Source organism: Rissa tridactyla, chromosome 1 (genome assembly GCF_028500815.1).
Source record: "Rissa tridactyla isolate bRisTri1 chromosome 1, bRisTri1.patW.cur.20221130, whole genome shotgun sequence".
Lineage (NCBI taxonomy): Eukaryota > Metazoa > Chordata > Aves > Charadriiformes > Laridae > Rissa > Rissa tridactyla.
The window spans coordinates 73,600,956-73,626,190 of record NC_071466.1 but is presented as its reverse complement, the minus strand read 5'-3'; the positions used below and the strand labels follow the sequence as shown (position 1 = coordinate 73,626,190).

General features: G+C 41.9%; 1 protein-coding gene across 1 annotated transcript in view; it reads right to left on the bottom strand.

Annotated features, from left to right (window-relative positions):
- AFF3 (ALF transcription elongation factor 3) overlaps positions 1-25,235 on the bottom strand; it is a 327,221-nt gene that overhangs the window by 173,868 nt on the left and 128,118 nt on the right. The window contains exon 4 of the mRNA XM_054190585.1: positions 4,352-4,396. Coding sequence (XP_054046560.1) covers positions 4,352-4,396 — 45 coding nt within the window. The remainder of the gene's footprint in view (positions 1-4,351; positions 4,397-25,235) is intronic.

The following is a 25,235-nucleotide window of genomic DNA, read 5'->3' as shown; positions in this document are numbered from 1 at the left end:
GTCCCTCTCGCCCCAGTTCAACGACACCTCTCATGTCAACACAAAAAAAAACCCCAGGCAATTCACAAGGAATTCACATCTTCAGTAATTAAGAGCTCAGCTTGCCCATGGGTTTCCTTTCAACAAAACTACCGCAACTCTAGGAAATTGAAGCTAAGACTGTAAGAACAGCCAGATCAATCTCCAACCATTTATCTTAGAAACCAAGAACTGCGTGCACTCGACACACTCCCTTTCTCCCTAAATCCATCGCAAATATCCTCAGGGTGGATCCAATATTGGTTGCAACAGTGAACTTTGTGGAGAGGCAGGACTCTTGCATTTTTCGCAGGTACTACCGCAAAATAGATGTTTACTCCAAACCCCACCAGCCATAACAAAATACACAGTTTCACACACTAATAAAATCAAACAAAAATCAGCCAAAAATTACTAATCTTGCTTAGCAAGCCTGTGTTTTAGTGAGGAAGTGAATAGGTTGGCTTTGGCGGTGTCTCTGGAACTCAGGTAGCAACTGCTCCGGGATGGTGGAATAAAGGATATTTGTGTAGTCTTAACTCTTATTTTCTGCTTCAAAGTTTTCTACCATATCTTCCACCAACAATGCAAAAGCTTACAAGGATTTGCCTTTTACAGCTACTGTCAAGTAATGAGGCTTTTCTTTCTTGATTTGACATTACATCTGTTACTTGGTCTTACTGGAGTTATTTACACCGAAGGCTCTCTTAGAAGTTTCTCTGCCCTTGACGTGCATGCCGGCAGCTGGACAGAGCCGTCACTACACTTTGAAGAAGTTGCTATAAATTAGTGCATGGGGTTAGATGAGGTTCAGGATTCCTGCAGTGATTATAAACCCAGCAGGAGTCCTTACAACAGCTCCGATCTCGACAGGGTTACTGTCTTGTTAATCAACCTCCTTCAGGACTGGAAGCGGTTCTGCGTCTCAGTTCTTGGGGGCTTTCTCTGGAACCTGCAGCTTCGTGCAGAAGGATCTGTCAATTTACAAAGTCTACAGAGCCCTGATACATTTGGTAAAACAACATCAAAAAAGGCTAGGCTTAAGCCGTGGCACCCTGTGGTGCACCAGACAGCACAAAGACTATAAATTCCTGTCACAGTTAGTGTAAAATAAGGTTTGGTGATTTTAAAGCTATGCCTAAACTGATTTTGCAGCCCAGGTCCAGATGTTAGTTCTGGCCATGTCCTGAAACCAGAGGGTGACAAGATCTGTGAGCAAACCAGCACTTGCCTCCTCTCAGGCGCTGGGGGAAGGAAACACAGGGAAGCAGATGGAGCAGACCTGGGGGACACTTCCTACTGCCCTTGGTCTCGACTGGGGAAACACAGACATGCCGTGGAAGCATCTATCCCTTGGAAAAGCCACAGCCTGACGTGTGCAGGGAACATGCTATTTAGAAAGAGAGGATGTTTTCTGCTTTTGTGTTGTGCAAGAGAGCTCAAATTGGGCGCAATGTTCCTTACAAAGATAAATTTTAAGCATCTTCTTCCTTTTGCTGATGCTCCATACAGTCAAGTGGCCCTTCCTACAATAAACACAGTTCAGTGTGCCAACAAAGAGCCATCTTTTCTGAGGCGAACACAAGGATTGCAGTTCCTGTGGCTTTTTGTTGTCTGCCTTTGGGCACCTGTACAGGAACTGCACATATTCTGTCCAAAAAGCAGCTAAACTTTGGCTTAACTATGTGAATAGCACCTCCAACAAAGACATGGAAATGGCATTCCTTAAAAACAGTCTGTTTCTGAAAACCAGAAAATCTGTGTTGAAACTGAATGGATCTGTTCAGGACAAAAAGAGGACACGGAGATGGCTGGAAAAGTCTGGATGCCACTAATTTACAAAGCGAGTAGCAATGGCGCATTATTACTGTTGCTGTTTTCACTAATTATCAGTAACAACCACCACTGCTGATCTGGATTTGTATTGCCAGAGTACCTAAGCATTGCTTTTGTACTACACAGCAGTTCCCTGATACAGAAAGTTCACTTTTCAGGCCAAAGAGAGCAGATGGGTATATCTGACCTCACTGGGCACTACAAGAGACCAGAGGGACAACAGTGTCCAAGCATGAGAAACAGCGGTATAGCCCTGACCTCAGGACTGTTTTTCCACAGTCCTTGTGAAAAAGGACGTTCTTAAGAGAGGGCCTGAAGGCGTGTATGGAGCTAATTGGGAAAGTGTTCAAGGCTCTTCCCAGATCTGATGGAAAACATGGGAGAAATTAACTGATGTAAAACTTAGCAACATTGTGACACAGGCTGGCATCACCAGGTAAGCTAAAGTGGGAGCTAATATATTAGCACAGACCGGTAGACTTGAGGCCTTAAAATCAGAGACAAACAGCTGTACTTGATGTGACAGAGAAGGAGATGACAGCGGTGAGATGGAAAGACAAATGTCTTTGGGCGAGATGTCAAGCGAGGAAAATGATCTGCGCAGCAGCGCGAAGGGAGGTGGGTAACACTGCATTCGTCAAAACCAAGGCGGGGATGTTGCAGCAATCAAGGTGTGGAATGAGAATTTGGACCTGAGACTTACACCTTTGTGAAGAAAGAGCTTCAGCTACAAATGCTATAGAGTAACACTCTGCAAGGTTTACGTGTAGTTTTAGACACAGAGACACAAGGGAAGTCCAGAATAGAAAGCGAGAGCCAGGTTGCAGACCTGGAGGATGGGCAGAATGCAGAGATTACCCATGATCACTGAGTATTCGCGTGAGGACAAGAGCCATTTTAGCCATGCTAAGCCTCAGCAGACAGCAAGACACTGATGTGAAGTGTGGCTTTTGAGCTGTGGGTTGCCTTATTCAGTTTTTAAGCAAAGTGAAAGAATTTGTGAATAAATCCTCACAAACAAAAAGGGTCCTATCCATCCAAGGATAGCTTCATCATGAAGCTTCACAAAAATATTTCTTGAGGAAAAAAAAGAGAGAGCAGCAGCTTTGTTCACTGGTTTGGACGTGCACCTTACTGTCCCTAGCCATATAGTGCATTTTTCTTCTCAGCTGGGGTCTCTTACATATCCATGTTCCTCTCTGTGGAAGGAACCATGTCTCTTCTGCATTGTTTCGCTAATTGCACAAGCCAAACTGCACAACCTAAGGAGGAAGACCAGCTTCTTTGACTGTTCATTTTAAAAGCCTTGCATAAAAAAGGGGTGAATAATCCTCACATCACATCACATACTTAGTGCATCGTGAAAAATGTAAAAAGCTCTCATGAATTATACTATCTGCTACTAATTCGTAACAAAACAGCAGGGACTGAGGCTAAGGCTTGTTGAATATGTGGTTCAGTGCTACAAAAGCCTACTTTGTAAACGTTAGCTAACTAAAAGCTCTGCCAATGAAGTCATAAGCAATACATCATCATCACCCTTCGATAAACTCTTTGTCCGGCTTCAGAATTAAAAGCTGTATTTAACATATTCAGGGAGAATGGAGAAATGCCTTTAGAAACAACAGGCTTAATGCACTCCTAATCTCGAAACCAAATATTTATAGCCCCATAGTTTATAAACAATCCGAAATATTTGGGTAGTGGATATCCAAGAGGTGGAAGCGCACACAGTAACAGGGAGGTTTTACCACTCCATCTACCTTGTTTGGTATTTCAATCACTGTTATATCATATTTATAAGCATTGCAAATTATTGAATTATCAGTTTAGGAAAAGAACGGAAAAAACCGCAAGTTAAAATATATGGAAATGTTTCATTGTTTATAAATTTGTCCGCCTCACAGAATAATCAATATCAAAGTTGATTCAAGCTAAGATCTGTCTGGATGTGTATTAATTTGCTCCATGAAAATAAACTAGAAATTACTAAGATAAAAGAAATAATAATGAAATATGGAAATAACTACAGTTTTGCACATTGTCATTATATAATGGACATAATGGACATAATGACATTACATAATGGATTCTAATTAAATCCAGGTGGAAAATGACCTTCCTAGACCTCCCTTCAAAATTAAGATTTTTGACAGTCGTGATTAATGGAAACATGCACTTTGCATGGTGTGTAAACCTGAAACATCATTGTACATTTCAGTTTATAATTTATCCCATTATCTGCTTCTGCATGCATGAAGGTCAGCCGTACTGGCACAAAGCAGCAGTGAAATTCAGAGGCTCTGGAAGGTTGTTTTCACAGATTTTTCAATTATTTTTCATGAGGAAATAATTTTGTCTACTTTTTCCTTAGAAAGATGAAAATCTAAGAGAGTAATATTTTTAACAGCAGTAATTGTAATATTCTTGTTCGTCTTTTGTCTTTTTAGAGTAAACAAAATGGCACTGGAAAAAATGCTCGTTTAAGGATTCCTACCCGCAGTATTTCTTCAATGCAGCTGTTATCTCCTGTTCCACTGTCCTGTAAACAAAATGAGAAAATTGTTTGTTTGTGTTTTCAAAAGAAATAACAAATAGCAGGTTTGAGGACATGGTTGTCACATGAAATATATTCCAACCTCTATTACAGTTTCGAAATGAGGCCAAGTCTTTCCAGCATCTGAAAAGTTGCACTGCTTAAAATTCTCAAATTCTTCCCCATCAGCACCAGAGAAAGACGTAATATTTGCAGTGTTTACATACGGTTGCAACATCTTTATATAAATTCATAGGATTTTGTTTACACCACTTTTGGGTACGGCTCCTGCTGGTTTGGATATACTGCATGTGAGCAAGCATAAGCAGAACAGTTACCGCATGTACATAGATCCAATATGTGCATTTACTTAAATGGAATAAATAACATCTCTCCGCACCCTCTGTGCAGGCAGGACTCTGCAGGGACACTGCCTGTGCGAAGCCTGACGATGTATAGGGTGGAGGCACCTGTGTGACAGTGAGGGGAGGCCGCAGGGACTGCGACACTGGCGGCAACTCTGAGCACGGGCTTGGCAGCACAGCGGTTCTGAGAAGGCTACAATTTCTTAAAATGCTGGCCCTAAACCCACCCGGACCAAGGGACCAAGGGCGCGGAGGAATTCAGCTCTCCTCAATGGGATGGCTTCCTCCAGAGCCGTTCTGGGGAGGGGAAATCCGGGATCTCCAGGATGATCTGGGAAATCCGGGATCAGGTAAGCATCTGCCATACTTATGCCCCCCCCACCTTCCTTCCTGCCCCCTGCCCCCAGTTCGCTTGCGCTGCCCGGCACAACTGGGAAGAGAGGGCACACCACGGATGGAGGTACCAATGCTGAGGGGGTGCCCGTCTCCTGCAGCTCTCCAAAAGGTACGGGTGGCTGCTGCACCAAGCAAGTTTTCTGAGGATTTACTTCACCACACTAAATTTCCTGACAATTCCCCACAGAAAGATTTTCTTCCTTTTGCAGAAGAGAACTAACTCAGGAGACTGGGGCTTGTGGTCTTCCCATGTGGGAAGCGGGGGGACGGAAACAAAACAAATAATCACTGTCCCCAAAAAGCTAGCAGGAAGGTGTGCTTGGTCTTCGCCTCTCATTTTCAAAAAACACCTGGAGGTTCTGAGTTTTCAGGTGCTCAGCTGGAGAAGTATCAAAGCAATTTGATTTTCTGAAGTGCTGAGCTATCCTCTCCTGGAAATCAGACTTCTCTACCACTTCTGTATTTGGGCACCCAAAAAACCACAAGGCACTTTCAAAAACAGGTACCTCTGTGCCTACCAGACCCAAATGATCCCACTAGCTAGTTTGTGCAAGTCCTGGACACTGTCACCGCTGCTCCCCAGCCTGAGCTGAGTGACCGCGGAGGTCTGGATCCGCAGCCGCTCATTCTCTCCGGCTGTAACCAAGGTCAGAAGTGCGACAGCCACACGTATGCGAGGGAACAATTTATGTCTCATAGTTTTTTGTGGCTGCTATTTCATGCCAATTCATAGAAAGTCATAAGTGCTTTGTTATCAGCACTCCTGCCAAATCTTGGCTGAATATGGCTCTCGATTGTTAAACAAATGTATTGCGTTAACCCTTTCTGGTGTAACACAGGCTTTTGCAGTTCACCAGGAGTTATGCCACTGACTTCAAAAGGAAAGGAACTAAGCATGCTATAAAGTCAGCCTGTGGAGAGTTACTCATACCTGATGTAGTGATGCTGAAGAGAAGCCGCAGCCCTGTGCAGGTAGCCCTGTTCTGATCTCAGCCCTGTCCCCGAGGAGCCGCGCAACACTGCATGCGACCTTTCCTGACGCTGGAGCAAGTGCAATAGTTCACGTTGCTAACAAAGCTAACAAGACAGACAGAATCACCACAACAATCTCTGGATATTTAAGAATTTTAAAATTCATATTAGCTAGTTTTTATTTCTCTCGTCTCTGTGGGCTTCCCTCCATTTTCTCCTTCTCCTTCCCCAAACCCTGGCCTGTGACTTGTTAATCCCATTCACAACAGTGGAGAGTGTTAAAGCCCTCGTCATGAAGCGCCTTGTTTACAGAGCAACGAATTTACTGCCAGACCTCAAGTTTGCTCTTCTAGTCCATTGCCGTCTTACAGAAGGAGGGATGAGATGACCTACCATCTTATGCTGTATACAATACGTTGATCATATAGTAAAATGACGCTCTTTATTTTTGTGTGAAGGCAAAACTACTGAAGGTAAATTTGGCAATAGGCTATTTCAGAGTAGGTTTAGAAACAAACTTCTGTTACAAAATTAAATATCCCTCCTAGAAGTGTAATGGAATAAGTGCAAATACTCATCAGCAAGAAATTACACTTTCCATTACCACAGAACTAAAACTATAGCTATTCTCCCTACCACAACATATCTCTGGGCAGGGAGTTAAAAAACTTTTCACGTATCCCTCTCAATAACATCACACAGCTTTTCAAAAGGCAAAAAAAAGCTGGAAACACAAGACCAAAGACAAGGTACGCAAAACTGAAAACAATATTTGGAAAAAAACCCTCAGTTTCTATATTTCCCTCTTTGCTCTTCATCTTTTGAATGCCAAATTTATTTTTTTTATTATTTTTTTTTGGTTTGAATACTTGTAAGGATCTTACATTACTGTTGATATCAAACTTCCTAGAATAAGGGTGGGGAAGTTAAGAGACCATGCTCTGCACACAGCAAGCAACTTCAATTTCATATGGCCTGGGGCCATATTATGTTCTTCCTCATGATATCAAATGCAGAGTGTTATTGTGGGACCTTAAGCTATGTCTGAAAAGTGTCTGTAGGTGTCGGTATGGAAAAAAATCCCCATTCTTATTCTAAAAGCTTTCTTCTCCGCTACATCTCTACTCGTGTTACAGAGGAAACCTCACCGCTACATCTCTACTCATGTTACAGAGGAACCCTCGCCGCCTCTGAACCTGGCAACCTGAATTTAACTTCATGGCCATATTTTAGTTTTAAAAAAAAAAAAAAAAGCTGGTAAACGTTTCTTGAAATCTGAATTAAAAGAAGAGATTGCTTTACCTCCAGACAACGAATAGCACAGAGGACTCGACGTGCTATTTGCGTCAGTGGCCTTGCCTGATCCAAGCACTATGGCGTCAGTGTCGGCTGCGTGACGCAGCACCTGCGTTAAGGCTAATGTCAGCGGTGCCGGCAATCTGCGCAAAGCAGCCCCTCCACCCTCTCGACAGCCTGCATGCCACAGTGCACTGGTGCAATAAACGTTTTAATTACTTTAAAAAAAAAAAATAAAAAACAAAATAAAGGTCTTGAGGCTGCTGCTCCCAACTAAGCCGAGGAGCTGCCACCCTGTATTTATTGTGACATTGACGAACCCAGCTCATTTGCCTCCCCTTGCATTTTTGTGATCTGTCATAACAAACTCGCCCCACTGAACCTCCAATGAACCATCTGCATTGAACACTGGGACGTCTCAGGGAGCTGCTGGGGGAAGTGGGCTCCAGCCTCTCCCCTCTGCGATGCTGCGCGCGTTACCCTCACTCCTCGCTCGGCGCAGCCTGGAGAACACCGAGCACCTGCACACACGTGGGGCTGGCGTACAGGCTGGCAGGAGGATGCGAGGAGCCGCCGCCGAGGATAACAGCAGCGGCTGCTGAAGAAATAGCCGGGAGCATCGCGCTGCTGATAACACGAGCGGCTAATTACCATGCAAAGCACAGAGAACGGTAAGAAACAAGGCTGACTAAAGGCTACATCGAATTCTTGAGAAACGGGATGTCATTTCAAAAAAAAGCTGCATCTGTACAAATTTTATTTCAGAGCATTGCTTTATTTTTGCTTCCCTTACCAACAGCTTTCACATGGAGATATATAAAGAAACCCCTCTGAAAGGAATTGCCTATCTGTGATACTTCTCCCTCCTTTCAAATCTTTGTGTTAAGGAAAGAAAGAAAAATTTTCTGCAAGTATCTATTTACATTTTAGCCTAAGAGATTTTTATGGTGCGAGCTTTTGGTGCTGTCATTGTTTGGACTGTGCTAAGTGTTTTTACAAAGTCTCCAGAAGTTATTGGATTTGGTCTCCGGTATAAATTAGGCATGATCAAGATCTCCGGAAGGCCGAGGTACATACTTAGCCTCTTCCACTCGTCGGGAGCCAGGCTGGCTGTGTCAGCACTTGAATGCCAGGCATCTGCCACCAACAACATGGCAGCAGCCACCAAGTGCCACCCTTTGGGTGCCACCTCTGCCTCTAGGGCAGCTCTCCCACCCGTGCTGCACAGGCACCGCACGACACCGCCTGAAACGGGGCTGCGGGGTTTCCCCTGGAGCCTAAAGTGAAGCTTCAGGAAGTAAATGTTGGCAGACAATAACCTAAATCCATGATTAAAAAAAAACAGGAAAAAAAGGGAAAAAAGCCCACATTGATGGACCTTGATCTCAAAGCATATTGGAAATGCTTCTTTGCCAGGCAAGACCATGAAAGTATGGAGATACATACACACACACAAACACACACACGCATATATGTGTATATATAACATTTTCTATACAATCCATTTGCTAGAAAGAAACTTCCAGTATGAAAAAGATAAGTAAAGTCCTTATCTTTTTATTTATTCGTACGTGTGGCCTCTGCCTGTTGGGTTATGGAGAACCATTGCCCTCAACAAAGTCTCCCTTCGATCGTTTCTCTGAAGAGATCTTAACACCTTCAAGTCGTGGAATAAAATGTTCAAATTTAACAGGGAGACGTGCCTGAGACCAGAGAGGTGACTTCTGGGGTTTCTGTGGAAATATAGCCAGGCTGTGTAAAGGTATTTTTTGGGAGAGGTCATTTGCAGATGCCCAGGAAGGGTTTTTAGACATTCAGGCTTAACTTGCTGTTGACTTCCTTACATAAGCTACATCTTCCAAAAGGCTCTTTATGGGATGGTTGTGCCGAACCCACACTGGAGAGAAAAAGCAAGACTTTGGACCCCAGGAAAGGTGGGCTGGTTAAAAGATTAGACCTCAACCGGTTCAAAACCTGACTTTTTTGTCTCTCAGGAAGTGCCCACTTTTTTGAATATATTTTCATTCTGAACTGGAGCGGGGGGGAGAAGGGGACAGGCACCTACATGTAGATTTTATTCCATTGGTTATGCTCCCATTAAAAATGTTAATTGTGTGATACCATTACCTTCAAAATGAAATTATAAGAAGTGGTCTTCAGTTCAGTTGAGAAATTAAAGTTTGATCAGATCAAAACACTTTAACAACAAATTTTAAGAAATATAAATAAAATTTGTAATTACAGAACAATATATGACCTAAATCAAGAAGCCATTAAAACAAAATATTGAAATGTTTCACCCTGACTCCAAATTTGGTAATTTTTTCCTTTAAGAAAAATATTTTCCTCAAAAAAGAATGAAAATAGGTTTGGTCAAAATCAACACAGATGCAGACATTTTCACTTCTGATAAACTGCAATGTCCCACAGGAAAAGTACTGAGTAGGAAAAACCTCTGACCAGAACAGAATTAAGAATTGTATTTCTCTTTTTTTCCTCCTCTAACAAGAATGGCATTTCCATCTCGGTGGCTGACCTGAGACCTACCAGTAATGTTTCCATCTACTTTAACAGGGCTGGACTTCAGGGAGCCACGGTGTACTGTAGCCCCCCTCATTTCACCAATGGTTGTTAGTAATGCTGGGCACTTTACAGCCCTCAAGCAAAGAAGACCCCTCGTCTCTCTCTGAGAATGCAGGCAAGCAGAGCTGAACTGGGCAGGGTTACACCAAGGGAAGAGATACGAAGAGACTGCTGAAGAAGCTTGATTTTCTGTTGTCCCTGATATTTGAAAGCTTTACTTGGCACTCGTGCTGTTTCTTACTACTAATTTGGAGTGCCAGTGGCCATGGTCTGTTGATACAGTAGTTTTCTCCTGTGCTCTGCACTGCTGCGAGTAGGAGCTGTTTCTCTTTCACTCTGAGGAACTGCTGATGCTTCCTTAGACACGGAGGCATACAGGAGGGAGATGGGGATGATCAGCTGAATTCTCCTCAAGCTCTGTGTCACAAAGCGTTGCTCTAATTAAAGTTATTAAATCCATCTAATTTACAGTGACTTCTAATAAACTGTAACATTTAATAAGCCCATTCTCTTTTGAGATGGAGCCTTCATATTTATTATGGGGATTACTTTTCCTGCCATGGGATCTTGCAACATTGTTCTTGGTTCAAAAGGGAAGAGGAAAAAGGTTAACAAAGATTTCACTTCAAGGAAAAAAGTGAATAAAGAGCTAGTGATGAAAGTCATCTAGCTTTGCTTTACTGAAACTATCTGTCTATACTAATTGGGAGCCTCATTGCAACTGGAATATCATGATGCCCCAGTCTTGTACCAGGAACAGGAAGATATTCTGGCTAATCGAAGAAGATGAATCAAAAATATCTGTAGATAGAAACACCAAATGATCCAACAGACTTACCAGGCAAACTAGAAAGGAGATGCTAATCAGACAAGAGTACGTTTTGCTCTTGAAGAGTGATACTTGCTCTGAACATCTTGCTCAGCAGCTCACCCACAACCGAGGTAGGAGAGAAGCTTTTGGAGAGTAGAGCCTCCAAGAAGGAAGACTGCAGAGGAGTTTACATCCAGTGCACTGCCAGCCTTAGGCTGTGCTGGCCCGATATGCAGACCTGAGGGGCCGGTGTGCAAGAAAGGATTCTGCCTCTGAAGTTCAGGCTGAGGTCTAGTTGAAGATGGATTTACTGTGGAGGTATAAATAAAGGCATTCAGGGTATTGCATTTTTGTTTTTGAACAGCAGGGAGACGAGGTTAGAGTGTAACTCCCCCAGCACATGCCCATGGCCTGCCCCAGAGCTTGATGCACCTCCTGCCCATGTACTGCCTGACTTGAACTAAGTATGGAAAGCCTGGAGTCAGAAAGTGAGGTGATGCCGAAGGGCCGCTTTCTGGATGGCTGCTGGGAGCTTCACTAGCGTTTTGGCACCTACAGCCCAACTTGGAGGGGATTTAGAAGCGCTGGGTCCAGCCACGTGTTGAGAGGTCACCTTCAAACTGATGAGAAGTTCTGAGTCCAAGTCTCAGAATCCACACCACAAAAAAATCAAGAGAATTAAAGGCCAAGAACCTTTCTGAAACCTCGTCACCCTCTCCACCCCTAAGGGCCATCAAACAATCAATGACCAGTGCTGGACCGGTAACATTTCATCTAATAAAAGATGCTTGGGAGCCTCAAATAAAACCTACTGGCAGATTGGTGGAGCAATTTTACAGACTTTCACATTATATTCATAAAAATAAAAATCCAAACATGCCAGAATTACACTGTGACCCAGAACAATAAAAGGGAGCTGTAATGGAGAAGAACTGCATTGTTCTATTAATAAAATATAAAGGTTTTATTGTTATTGGGAAAGATTGATTGTACCAAATCAATACCATGTCACAGTATATTAATGTTTTTCTTCACTAATGAAAAAATAGGGTCTGATGTGATTACACTCTCTTGCTACCCATTTGAAAAATATAATGGGATGGTAATAATGAAGATTGCAACTTGCAATTTTACTCCTCGCTAGATGCTCGATCCTGGGAGGTGTCGAGTAAGTGACCTCAGCTTTCAGTGAAGTCAACAGCAGCTGAAGGTAACTGCCATTCACCAAAATGCTGTCAACAACCCCCCTCAATGGACTCCACAGCCCCTCTTCCCACCCAAAAACTGGAAAAAGCTGGTGGGAAAGTCCTCTGGAAATGCCTTCAGCATACATTTTCTGCAGTACCGTATGCATCCTCTGAAAATATTAAGTGACTGCTTGCTTGACACACTGGTCTATTTGTTGGAAAGTTTCCATTCTGGACACCAGAGTCTTTTGGCTTTGCAGTAGGAAAGGCTTTTTAGCAAAGCTATGGGCTTCTCCCCTCAGCCCACGCATTCCTTCAACAGCCGACCCAAGGACTCTGCCCTGGGAGCGACAGAGATCAGCTTTTCTCCCCATTAGATGCCTGTCCTCCCTGCTGCACAGATGGCCAATTAGTGTCAACTGGAATGTGGTATTTTTAGTGATGTGGACACTTGTCCGCCAGGATCTGGACTGAGACCAATCGATTGCATTTAATATATTGTCTGTGTTTGTTTGGGGAGAATATATAACATCTGTAAAGCAGCAACAGTTGGAAAAACAAGTATTATGGAACTGTTAATCTTTTTGTGACATTTTAATATGAATATACCATCAGCTAGTGTAATATTCAATAAATTAAATGGATTATTTTGCCAAGAGATCCTTTAAAAATGTTAATTAACAATAAATCAATAAAAACTATTCAACATGAAAATCAATTACATCCCTGTTTACATTATTTAACTCCAAACATTTCTGTTTTGTGTGCTTGTAATTAGCAAGCTATAAAAGATGCCATAAATAGGCGCATAATGAGAGGAACTGTTTATAAATGATAATTGGTATTCATTCCCACTGAGCTAAAGGTTATGTGATTACAAACTATTGCGCAGAAAGGGTTAAACCTCTTACGGATAGAAGGTTTTACAGTACACAACTCCGCAGAAATCTCTCCCACAAAAGGCCCCTGACAGAAGAAAGCCCCTGTACATGAGTGTTTGATGGAAAGAGAAACATCTATCAGGCGTTCCTTAAAGCCTATTTACATCCGTTTAGAAACGGCTCATGGGGAAAAATCTACCCTTTGGGCGGTGGTGGAGGGAATAAGAAATGGAGCCTGGCATGAGGAATTCAATATTGATAAAACGTCATCATCTGAACAATTTCTCTACTAAGTCAAAAGGAAAGACATTCACATTGAAATGCTATTAAAAATCGGGGTGACCATCCTGTTAGCAGAGCTGAGGACAGGACGAAGGAGATAAGGGTGGTTTCTGTCACGATGGGTAACAAAGATGTTGCTCTATCCGATACCTCACTCAAAGATTAGGGCCAAAGAGGGTCTGGCTTTCACAGAGGGTTAAAGGGGATTACAGGATCTTCATGTGGCAGCCGAGAGCCCAAAACACTGAGCAGCAGCTTGTATCTCCAGAAGGTAACACCAGAATACTTCTCGTGACAGGCTGCTATACAGAGCTGAAAGAGCTGTTTTCTAGGGAGAAACAACCTCTCATTAATCCCAATTGCTGGAAACCACCTTCTCAATTTTAGAGACTGAGACCTGATCTAGAGTTAGGTTACAAACCTCACAATCTAGAGTCCGGAGTAACATTTGGCTTTCTACTAAAGCCTTTTGCTAGTCCAAGGATGTCACCAACATCTGACAGTTCTGGTTTTGACAGTGTGTCCTCCCCAGCAAAATAAATATCATCCTTTCACTGCAGCTGCTTTCGTGAGGGCAACAATCATCGAGAACCCTGTATGGGGGAGGTCTGAAGCATGGGCAGACCAGTGAGCATCTAGCGATAAAGCCAGCAGAGTTAAACAACCTATTTGCAAATCCAGAGAGAAAACACTTTTTCTGCCTTGTCTGGGCTGATGCGTATTTCCTTTTTTTCTGGATCGTGACTTAAAAGTGAATTAATTTTGGCCCGAGAGACTAACATTACACTGCTTTCCTTGCTTTGCGCAAAATACAATTGTTTAACGGAAAATACGGATGAGGATGTGGAGTTTAAAAAAAAAAAAAAGTCTATTATGTGTAAGGAACAGAGCATCATCTGCACTGGATTGAGAATGACCGGTCAGTCTCATTGCTAAGACTGCAAAACATATGCTGTTTGTGGCAGTTATGACCTGGACACCTATTTGTCCAAGAGGGATATACTTTGCTACTGGACACGCAAAGCTTTATCAATGAAGATGACAATTGTATGCATCTGCATTTTTAAATAAATCCCTTGACACCTCTGGTTAGCTCAGGTGGATTCTCTTAAAATCCACACGGAAGTTGATAAATAGCACAATTCTCCAAGCTGCAGTGAAAATCTCAGCAGAGCTTTATTGTGCTCTCAGCATTCCTGAAAGTCTAAAGAAAAATCCAGCCATACTGTGGTCACTGACAGTCTGATGGAAACACACTCACTGCAAAGCTACTGAAAATAGTACTCTCCAAAGGTTTTGCAGGGTTAATAGGACACGTTAAATTTCAAATAAAATGTCGGCGCTGCAATGTCTTAGGGCTCAGGCCTGTAAGTTCCTTCCAGTTAAGAATGTACATGACACCTTGCATATATCAAGGTATACATACATATATATATATGTATGGTATACCTTGTATATACATATATATATGTATACACCATACAAAAATCCTCTGCAAAAGTCTCCTGAAAATGCCCAAACCAACCAAGCAAGTGTCGAGTCTTATCAACTGCAGCCTTAATATGGGGATCAATACATTCAGCAAATCTATAAAATTGCAGAGTAGACAAATACCTTCCTTATTTTTCCCATCCTCTCTTTCCCAAATCCCACCGAAAGATTTATTTTCTCACAAATTCACCGCAGGCCCGTATCGGTCCTCTTTGGTAGGGGACAGAAAGCCCTCTGGCCAGCTAGGCAGGAACCAGGCACCGCTGTGCCTCCTTGCAGAGGACTTGCCTCCAGAAGCCCGGATACCTCCACATCTGTAAGAACATCTGCCCCAAGGAGTGGCAGCTGCTCAGCACTCGTCCCCACTTTCCTGTGGGCTCCGTGCCAGCACCCTGCTGTTTGGGCAATCACAAGACCAAGAAGCAGGAGAATAAATAATGTCCCAGGTTTGGGGAAGGTTGTAGGTAGCTCCCAAGTAGTCGTATGCCACTAGTTAACATTTTTTGATGGAAGCCACACTGGTCCCTCAGGCTTGGAGGACAAAAGGTTGGCTTAAAATGAACTTAGTCCTTTCTCTTTCGGCTTTCACTTTTCTTTCCATATATTCTCAGGTTATCCCCATTTAAAGGGGATATTGCATCTGAAAGTCACAATGCTTTCTGATTTTCTTTTTGCTCGTCGCTGTTACAGGTAACAGTGAAATATAGAAAGAAAGTAGAAAGAAAAATTGGCCTCAGCTTTTCCAGATTTTGTGTCTTTCACAGAGTTTGCTTGCCCTTCCAGTAGAGTAGATATTTGCCAGTTCCCAGCTGTTTGCATACAGCTCTCCCACACAGCTAAAGGCTAACGGAGCACCACTTCGAAAACCCAGAAATATAAAACTGTACACATCACGACTATTGGCCATGTTACTCAGGGGCAGTAACCACTTTATACCGTCCCATTTTTCTTTTTAATACAGCAAACACGTAGCCAGCCACTTTATAACAGCGCAGCATTATGGGGGCATGACTGGTGTATAGACTGCAAAGCTCTGGCTGCTGCCTACAGAGAACCGCTCTCTCAACAGCCTTACTAGCAAAAAATGATTTTAAATCCTGTATGCGCCAGCATTCGTGCACACGCAACACACAATACAGTGGAGGGAAATAAAAGGGAGAAATGGACAATGATAGTAGAGTTTAATTTTTACTGGGTTGCAGACCAAAACCAGAGAGGGGCTTGTGAGTTTTCTCAGAAAACTTCAGTTGCCCTTAGGTTTGGTTTGGGTTTGATTTCCAAAACTTTCATTAGAAGGCTTCAAAAAGGTGAGCTGCCTCTTGGATTTCTATTTTTATTTTTTTGAACCGATGAGATAATCCTCCACTTAAAAACAGGTTATTTTGTCTCTAGAGGAAGAAACGTTCAATGTAGCCCCATTTCATTTTAAATGGAAGCTAAATGGAGAGAAAATCTCTAATACCGCTACAGCTCACAGACATTTCCATCTAGGTCAAGTGCAACAAATCTGCATTTTTTAAGCAGCAGAGCCAGCTCTCTGTCCCTGTAAAAATAGGAAGGTCTTGTGGCACCCCAAATTATAACAACACGTAGAGAAAACAGGAGTACAGTTGGAAAGCCTTTGAGCCGAGAAGCCACATGCTTCCCTTTTGTTATGTGATCTTGATGAATTTATTTCTGTGGCTTTTATTCATGTTTCGGGACGCTGAATCCTTCAGACTTGTTAGTATTTTCCTTTTTTATTGTTCTCTGCTGCCTTTCACTGTTTTATTTGATTCTTTTGTTCCCCGGTGTAACTGAAGGTAATGCAGTCCTGGGCCTATTACCCTCCATCTCTTTGATCTGGCAGTGGATATCAACAAAGAAGTTATTTGTTCTCAACACATTAAACCCTTCTGTGTGGCTTTTTACAAATTCTGTTATGCAACTTTGATACGGCCTGGAACCAGTTGTCAGGTACGGAAAGGCAGGGGAGCACAAAGACCTCTCCAAAAGTCAAGCTATGAGTGGTGTCATCTTGCTGTTTCGCTTTCAAAGGTGGCTCATACGGGCTTGCTGAATAGGAGTCGTTTGACAGCAGACATCTGAATTTGTATTGCAGACTCTAAGACACCTTTACAAGAACTTTGAATATCTTAGTTGAGTCCCGAGGATCAAAGCTTCCTATGTAATAAATCTATCACGGTTTACCCAGGGAGATTTTCAGCGTGGGTAACAATGGCAGCTGATTTGCCTCGCGTAACAAACTACCGATAGAATATAAGGGTTGTGATCAATACTTTAACTAGCGAGATAAAAATCTATCCGCAACTTGGGAATTATATTAAGGTCTCATAATTTACTTTATAAACCACCCCTTATAATTTTAAGACGCGTGTGCATCTAGCATTGCTTGAAATACATTAAGTCTTGATTTTTCAAATCAGAATACTAGAATAGTAAGTAGAATTGGCAGCATAAATGAATATAATGCATAAAACACAAAAAGATCTTGGCTGGCTTTTGTATACAGCATTAGAAACAGAAACACACATTGTTTCACAGTGATCTGCATTAAATGTATTTGTTATGGGTTTGAAATACTCCAAACTATTTGTTTTGGATGAGAGAGGATGCTCTGCATTTATGATATATGATACCACATTGTCATCAATTGTCATGCTTCTTTTATAGGACTGAATAATTTGTAATCATCGGATTACTATGTTTAGTCTGCACTCTGGTTTTCAGAGAATGCGTATTAAACAGATCAAATCCTTGTATCTTTTATTTATTTGTTTGTTTATGAAAGAAATGATGAGTGGTTCATTTCCCTGAGAATTAACTATTTGGCGAAGGGTTCGGAGTTTCAGGTGCCAGTTGCTCTTGGAGAGGAAAAGGGCAAAGCTGCTCTTGGGCTCTGATTTTTATTTGGGTGCCCATATTGCCATGTAGGGACATGAAGTAACAACGCCAGAGAAAAATGACGAACATGCAAAAGGCTATGCATAATCTAAGGGCTTCCTTTAGCTTTCTGGCTCCTTTTCCCCAGCCATACTTCCAGCAGCATTTCCTGCACGTTTTATCTGCAGATGTCACTCTACGTCACCTGCAGCCCAGCAAAATATTGGGGCAGATGGAGGACAAGGAAGCTCCACCAAAACATGGATACTCCTCTAGCACTTGCAGCAACAGGTACTTCATGAGGAAAAGAATGAAATGTTCTTGGCAAAATCTTTTTCATGATCCTTTTTCTGCCAGAGAAATACAGCTATGAAACAAGATATGCTAGCAAGGGTTGCAGGCAAAGACTTTTAGCTTCTTCTGTACAGGGGAAGGCACAGCCCTGGTAGTCAGGAACTGGCCAGTCGCTGTTGTCTCCTGTAGGGCTGGTGGAAAAATCCACCCAAAAGAGCAGTCCCCACCTAATTTAAATTTTATATATGTTTATACTACAAACGCAACAGGAATTTAAATAACCGCAGATGGGAAATCTGTCAACAGCTATGGGCTGAATGCCTGTAACACTTAATCCATGGGGACTATATGGGCACAGCAGCCCATCTGCAGAAATCACCTATGCAGGTCCCAGGCACAGCAGAGTAACGGTTACTGCTCACTCACTGCCCAAGCTGCCTTGTTGATGGCACTATATATAAACTCAAGATACAAGGAAACAACGGGATTACACATTCCTAGGAAAAAATGTCAAAATCAAACCATTGCCTATGTAAAAGCATGGTATTGCTTCATTTGCCACCCAGAATATCTGTACCTCTCAGCTAAAGAAGAAAAAAAAAAGCAAGAATGAGACAGAAGCCAAGCTTACATTTCCATCCTTATCTCTCTGTACCGATACTCTCTCGGAGGTCCCTGCTTGCATAGCAGCTGCTGAATCGCTACAGTTTACAGTCTGGCATATTAAAATAAACTAGCACTGATTTTGGCAATTTGCAGTCATGCAGTTGCTGCTGATGCATAAACAGTTGATGGATCCCTACAGCAGAGGCAGGAGCTCTTCATCTGCACCCACTTGTGCGTCAGAGCCCTCAGTCTGCACCAGCACTGCCCACAGCAGAGACTGACATGTGGACAGACCCAAAGTCACCCGTTATTTGTCTCTCACTGCAGCCCAGAGCTCAATCAATGCCACCAACACGAAAGATGTGACTTTCGAAAGTGGCATATCCTGCCTTTTGGTCAGATGGAAAGGATTAAGCGGGGATGCCTTGATTGAAAATAGTCTGCAACAACCTGCATTTTGCTTGCATGCATGGTACCATGAAGGCTTGTATAGCACCCTACAAGCACACAATCAGAAACACGTATGTAAACAGATGCATACGTAATATAATATACATCTAGAGATGTAGTGGAATTTATAACTGTAGATATGGAATATAGCTACAATTCTATATGGGCAACGCTACATATTTTTAGGAAGAATAACAAAGAGTACATTTTGTAGTCTAAAGGGTTGGAAGTATTTTAGGTAAGCAGAATGTAATCCCCACAGAAAATCAGGGTATCAACTGAAAAAAGAAAAGTCCTAAAAATCCCTAAAAAAAACCCTTAAAAACCTAAAACGGGTATTCTGAGAACAAACAAGCCTGTCCACAAGATCCCCGTTTTTCCAAATCAAACCAGCAGCCTTTTAAACTGGTTCCTCAGCCTCAGTCCTTCACAAGACAGGAGACACTGGAACAAGTATCCTCAGGGCTTTCATCCGCGGCAACAGGGTCCAGCCACGGGGTGCCACTGAGAGGAGGTCTACCAGGATTCAGTAGCAGCTCTCCAAACAGCAGTCTGCCACTTGGAGCCCAGAAATAACCTCTAGCACACTTTGGGAGGAAAAGTAGCCAAACGTTTCTGTTTGCCCACCCATTACCTGGGCACAGTCAGGTCACAGTGTTACAAAATGTTCCCACAATTTGTTTGCCCACAGATTATGAAATGGCAAAAACCTACGGAACATATTGGTGGCTGACCAGCAATTTCTTCAGAAATCAAAAAGAAAATGAAAACTGGGATCTCATGTTCCGGATGATCAGCACCATCTTGCGCATGGAAAAATCAGTATGAGAAGCTGTATAATTAGATATAAGGAAATACCTTTTCCTGCATACTGCTACCTGATACACTGTCAGCTGGACTTCTTGCCAGGGGTGGGGGATGGCTTTGGACAGGGGAAGGACAGGAAAACAAGACTAAACATTCCCACCTCACATCACAACGGACAAAGCAAAGCTGCACGTCATCTCGTTTTACATTCTCTCTGCGACAAGCTAACAGAGCAACTGGTGCATTCCCCCAGCAAGGCAAATGAAACCTTTGACGTGTTTCACCCTTAAGGCGGGATATCCCTGCTACCGGGCAGATCCACTGCAGGAAGAGTGGAAGAGGGAATGCAGGCAAAATTACAGTTTGCGCTCAGTAAGGGTCTAAACTCTAATGTTTGATACAAAAGCAGTGTGTCTTCTAAGATGAACCATAAAAATACAATTATTGTAATAGTGTATAATTTACGAAAATATTTTGACATTTTTCCAGAGATAGTCTGTTTTCTGGTATTTGCATACCTTTGACTCTAGAGTATAGGCATGTATAAGCACTGAAGGAGGCAAGACAGCAAGTAATTATTTACTGATTAAGGAGTGGATGGGCTTGAAGTTTGAAACATTAGCATTCCTATTTCACCCTCATCCTTCCAGAGGAGGAAGGAGGAGACATGAAATAGAAACTTTTCAACTCATAGAGCTTCCTAATTCGTGGCATTAATGCCACAAATTCCTCCTCTTTGCCCTTTTGACTTATTGCTATCTCCTGGTACGCCCAGGTCAGACACGCTCAACTCACGTTTACTTTGCTGAGGTGGTAAAGGTTACACAACTCACATTTTTTTCCATTTCTAAGAGAAATGAGTCCAAACTCAGCTAATTTGTATACAGCTGCAGGCAATATAAACATGGCTGGTTAGAATTCTTTATATAGTATAAGCCTTTGTACTCCATACTTCACGGAAGTTAATAAGTAGGTGTCAAACTCTGAATTAAAATTCCCAGAAGAGGACACAGCACAAAGGACAATAAAAATGATTTTTAAATAATCATAGGGATAAATAGCATCCACTTCTGACAAATGTAAGTGCTGGCATAAAATGTTATTAGGCTACAGAGATTTTCTTTTGTTCAGGAAGTATGTTTTATTCTCCAGCAGTGTCATTCATCATCCTAATGAGCCCTCAAAATGTAAATTAAATAGCAAAGACTGATTCATTCAAAAACATCTTTGTGCTGTGTGTTAAACCATTTTTCTACTTTTATCCTTATATATTGGTTCATTCTTTCATTGCAAAATAACCCCTCAGCCCTTGTATACTTTAACGGCCAAGTTCAAGCAAAGCATATTTTCAATAAACACTGTGTAGTCATCGGTGGTTTTGGTACAGTAATTTAAAAACAAAACAAAACAAAACAAAAAACCTCATTTAAAAATGTTGTGCCCCTTAAATTGTATTTGATCCGGAAAATCTCAGAAACCTGTGCATGCATGTGGTTTTTGTTTTATTCAGCGTCACTCAGTCCAGGGAAACCCTCAATGGAAAAGGATTAGTAGAAATTTCAAGCAGCTCTAATTTACTGAACTGAATACATTAACAACTAAGCAAACACCATTTTTTTTTGGCAATGGCAGAAAAAAATAAAAAGAACCCAGGGTCATGAGCTAAATTAGTTCAGATTTCTTGTTATCTGTTGATAAGGACATTACACATTCTTACGAGGAATGCAGAAAAGAGGTTTCATACTTGACCTGAATTTATGCATGAGCACACGCACAACAACAAGAGCGACAAGGAACAGGGCTTCTCTGGAGCCAATCCAAACAAAAATATAACAGGAATGGAAAAAAACAGCAAAAGCATGTCTGGTTTTGGTATGATTAGTCTTCAGTTATCTTGTTCTCTGCCTCTTCCCTTCTCTTTCCCATTCTCTAATGCTTCTGTAAATCATCTTCAGCTTATTTTGTGTGTATATATGTTTGTGTGTGTGAAAAATGAAGATGAAAATATTAATAGAGAGAGCAAAGTTTGCCTGATGACAAGAATGCTGTTATTAAACTACATATGGAAGATTTAAAAGCCACAATCTTCAGAATAAATTACCATAAAATCTCAGCATTCAGTGACATTACGCTTTTATGAGGTCAAAATGTTGGAGAGAGCCACCAGGGGTTACAATGAAACCATCCAGCTGTGAAAGAGGTAAGTACATGTACAGTGTCTTGCTGCCAGGGATCCAAAAAATGGCCCTAGACCAGTACTTCTTTTATCACAAACCCAGAGAGAGATGAGTGACGCATTGGTGTAATTGAGTTAGGAGAACCTAAAGACATGGTTAAGTGTTACAACTTTTAGCTAGAATATCATTGATGACAGGTGACCTTTTGAAGGGTTTCTCCTAAAAAAGTTAAAATGGTGATTTATGGAAGTTCAGTGATGGCTCCACATTGCAACTGTTAAAGAGACAATACGTGTAATTAGGTTAAACACAACTAAGCAGAAAGAAGGAAAAAAAGCAGGATTACGGTACGAAATATTATCACTTAAGAAAATTAAGCATCATGAACCCTAGCTGAGAGAACTTAATAAACCTTCTATCATTTATCTTTGAGTGCTGATTCAGAAATCAGACCAGCATTCACAACTGCAGTGATTGATTAAAATAAATGCGTACAGTATAGTAGTTTATAAATGAAGACAGTAATTTAGAAATTAAAGGCAGACTTTACGCTCGCAGAAGAAGTCGCTGAAGCTGAAAATACATTTGAAGATACTTCAAATACAGTCAACTTGAAGGAAAGAGTCGTATGATGCAAAAGCTATCCGAGTTTATGTGCTGCTTGACTTGTCTTCAAGCCCAGAGGAGCTACTAGATGAAAGGCCAGCCTTTCACATGTTTGTGCGTACACAACACACCTAGGTACACTACCTGTATTTCGATTAACTATCCTTTTCATGAACACGGATGTATTTAAGTACCTATTATTACCTCATTTTTTTACACTATGGTTGAAACACAGATCCACGGATCCCATACACTGCTGCAAGTGAGTTTCTCAAGTCAGCCGTCCAGAACCAAAGCATGAAGAAGGAATAGAGGCTCCAGAAAATCTTCCTGTTAGATCTTAGGTCACACAAGAAGTCAGAAAAGAGAAAGAAGGTATGGAAACCCTTTATTCTGATTCTCTTTTTTTCTCTAACAACCAGAAAATAGTGAGATTATGCATTTCATCATGGTGTTAAAAGAATAGTGTAAATTCACTATTTGAAAGCTCGCCCACAATACCACAATTTTAATTGCATACTTTGAAATGAACAGGGCAAAGTTCTGCAGCTTTTTGTTTGGTTGGGTTTTTTTTATCAGTTTGCATTTGATTTTTAAAATCTAACAGAAATAGCAACAAAGGAAAAGTTAATGGGACTGATCTGCCCTTGAGTCTTCCTGGCTTTTCTCAGCATCACTGAAGCCTCAATGCTTCCTGCAGCGGATGGAGAGGCTACCTGAAGGTTAGCCGTCGGTGCTGCACAGGATTTCCAACCTCTGCTTTTCATCGACACCTGCAGCCATTTAAAACATACCCCAAAATAAATGCTGGCAGCTGGGACTCAGGTATGGTCTTGAGAAACGGTGGGCGGTTTTGCTTCCTACCTTGCACTTCCAGAAGCGAGGTACAATGCAAGAAGCTGATTGCTGAATTTGAAATGGTGTTTGCTCTTGCTAGTTCAGACACCAAGAAAATCACAGTCCACTGCTATGAAACAGCCTCCAGCCCCCAGCCCCAAGCCACATGTGCTAGCTATGATTAGGAAGGGCTGATAATGGCTTGGATTATCCTCGGGTGGCAGTTGCCACCGCCATGTCTTGGACGGCAGAGTGGCAAGGTAAACCCGGAGGTATCACATTTGCCACGATGAGCCAGAGACCAACAGCGGCAATGAAACGCCGGGGCTGAAGAGCAGTCCTCTGGACAGCAGGAGGATGGTGTGCTCTAGTTTGATGTTTTCAATGGTTGCTCCAACTTAAGGAGGAGGACAAAATCAGGAATTATTTTGTCACATTAGCTGATGTTTGTAATGATCCCCTCGCAATCTCTATCAACCCTGGTTCAGCTCTAGTTGCTTCCCTGGAATTTTTGGGGGTGGACAATCAATGTCTAACAAAGGACTTCTACCCAGCGGAGGGGTTGGCAATCATCGAATCACTCCAGGCTTCAGCAGTGCTCCAAGATCGGCAATGACAGGCGCAGACAGACTTTTTTAAGGAAATGACAGGATGGGAGGCTGACGGCATTGGGTCGGCAAGGGGGCCATATCCTCGGCAGGGCTCATCTTGCTGCCAATGATGACAACGTTGACAACCATGATGGAAGTGAAAAAGATCAAAACATGAAGGAAGTAGCAGAATTAAGCTCATCTGTGTAAAATGTTCTCGTCTCCCCTGAGCAAATGCATCCTGTTCCTCGACTGGTTTCATTTGCTGCTGCTTGCTGCATGGGAGCTGTTTGTGAGCCTGACTCTGGCAGCATTAGCTACAGCTCCTCCATTCACTCGAGGGTTTTTTTAGATTGTACAGGATCAAAAATGACTAGTACAGAGAGAATTGGGAAGAAAAGAGAGGGAGTGAGAAGAAAAAAATATATCTTTATATAGTGCAGTTCACCAGTTTTTGCTATACCTTCTCCGAATATCCTTGTCCTTTATCCACAAAGGAGTTAGAAGCAAAACCCATCAAGAATGGGTAAAATGTGAATACTGAAGAAGAAAAAAGATTTTGAGAGTCCTGCAGGATGCAAATGGTCATCAGAGGTATCAGACTCCTTTTTCCTTACTGCGTTTCATCCCATACTTTAAGTTTTAGAAACAAAATGAGTGCTCACAGGATTAAAAACAGAGATTCTGCTTCAAATAATGTGTATGTAGTTAATTGGGTGATAAATGATGTCTGATAAAATATTCCTTGAAATAACTTCAACATGTTTTCTGTCTATACATGCCATTTTCCCTGTATCTACTCTGTATCAAAGATTTTTACATCAGTTGAGTAATGGTATGATCACATATATGCACAGCCATGCTTGTAAGATATTGCAAATATGTGTCTAGTGGTTCTTAGTTCAGCCAAAATTATATGCTGCATTATTTGAGAAATAGTTCCTGACCACATAATGCAAGACCAAATTACAATACATAAATCTAATGAGAGGGAAATTAAGATTTTCATTAAGATTGCCATTGCCAAAATTGAGCTACTTCTTTACTTCTGAGAGCTTCATTTTCAGCTGATTTTGTTCTAACTGGAGAAGCCAGTAAGCAGAAAGCAAGAAGCAGGTTCTGTCCCGCAAACACTTTGCCATTAGAAAAGACACCATGCAGGGAGAGGAACAAAACATGCCGGAAAACTGAGGGGACTGGGGACTGGCTCAGATTTGTCAGCCTTTTTAGAGGTTACTTTTAATATGAATGAACAAATAAAGGAGACTACTGTCACATCTCCGCTGGATGTTGTAGGCTAGATGACTTCCTTGGAGATCCTGAACAAGGAA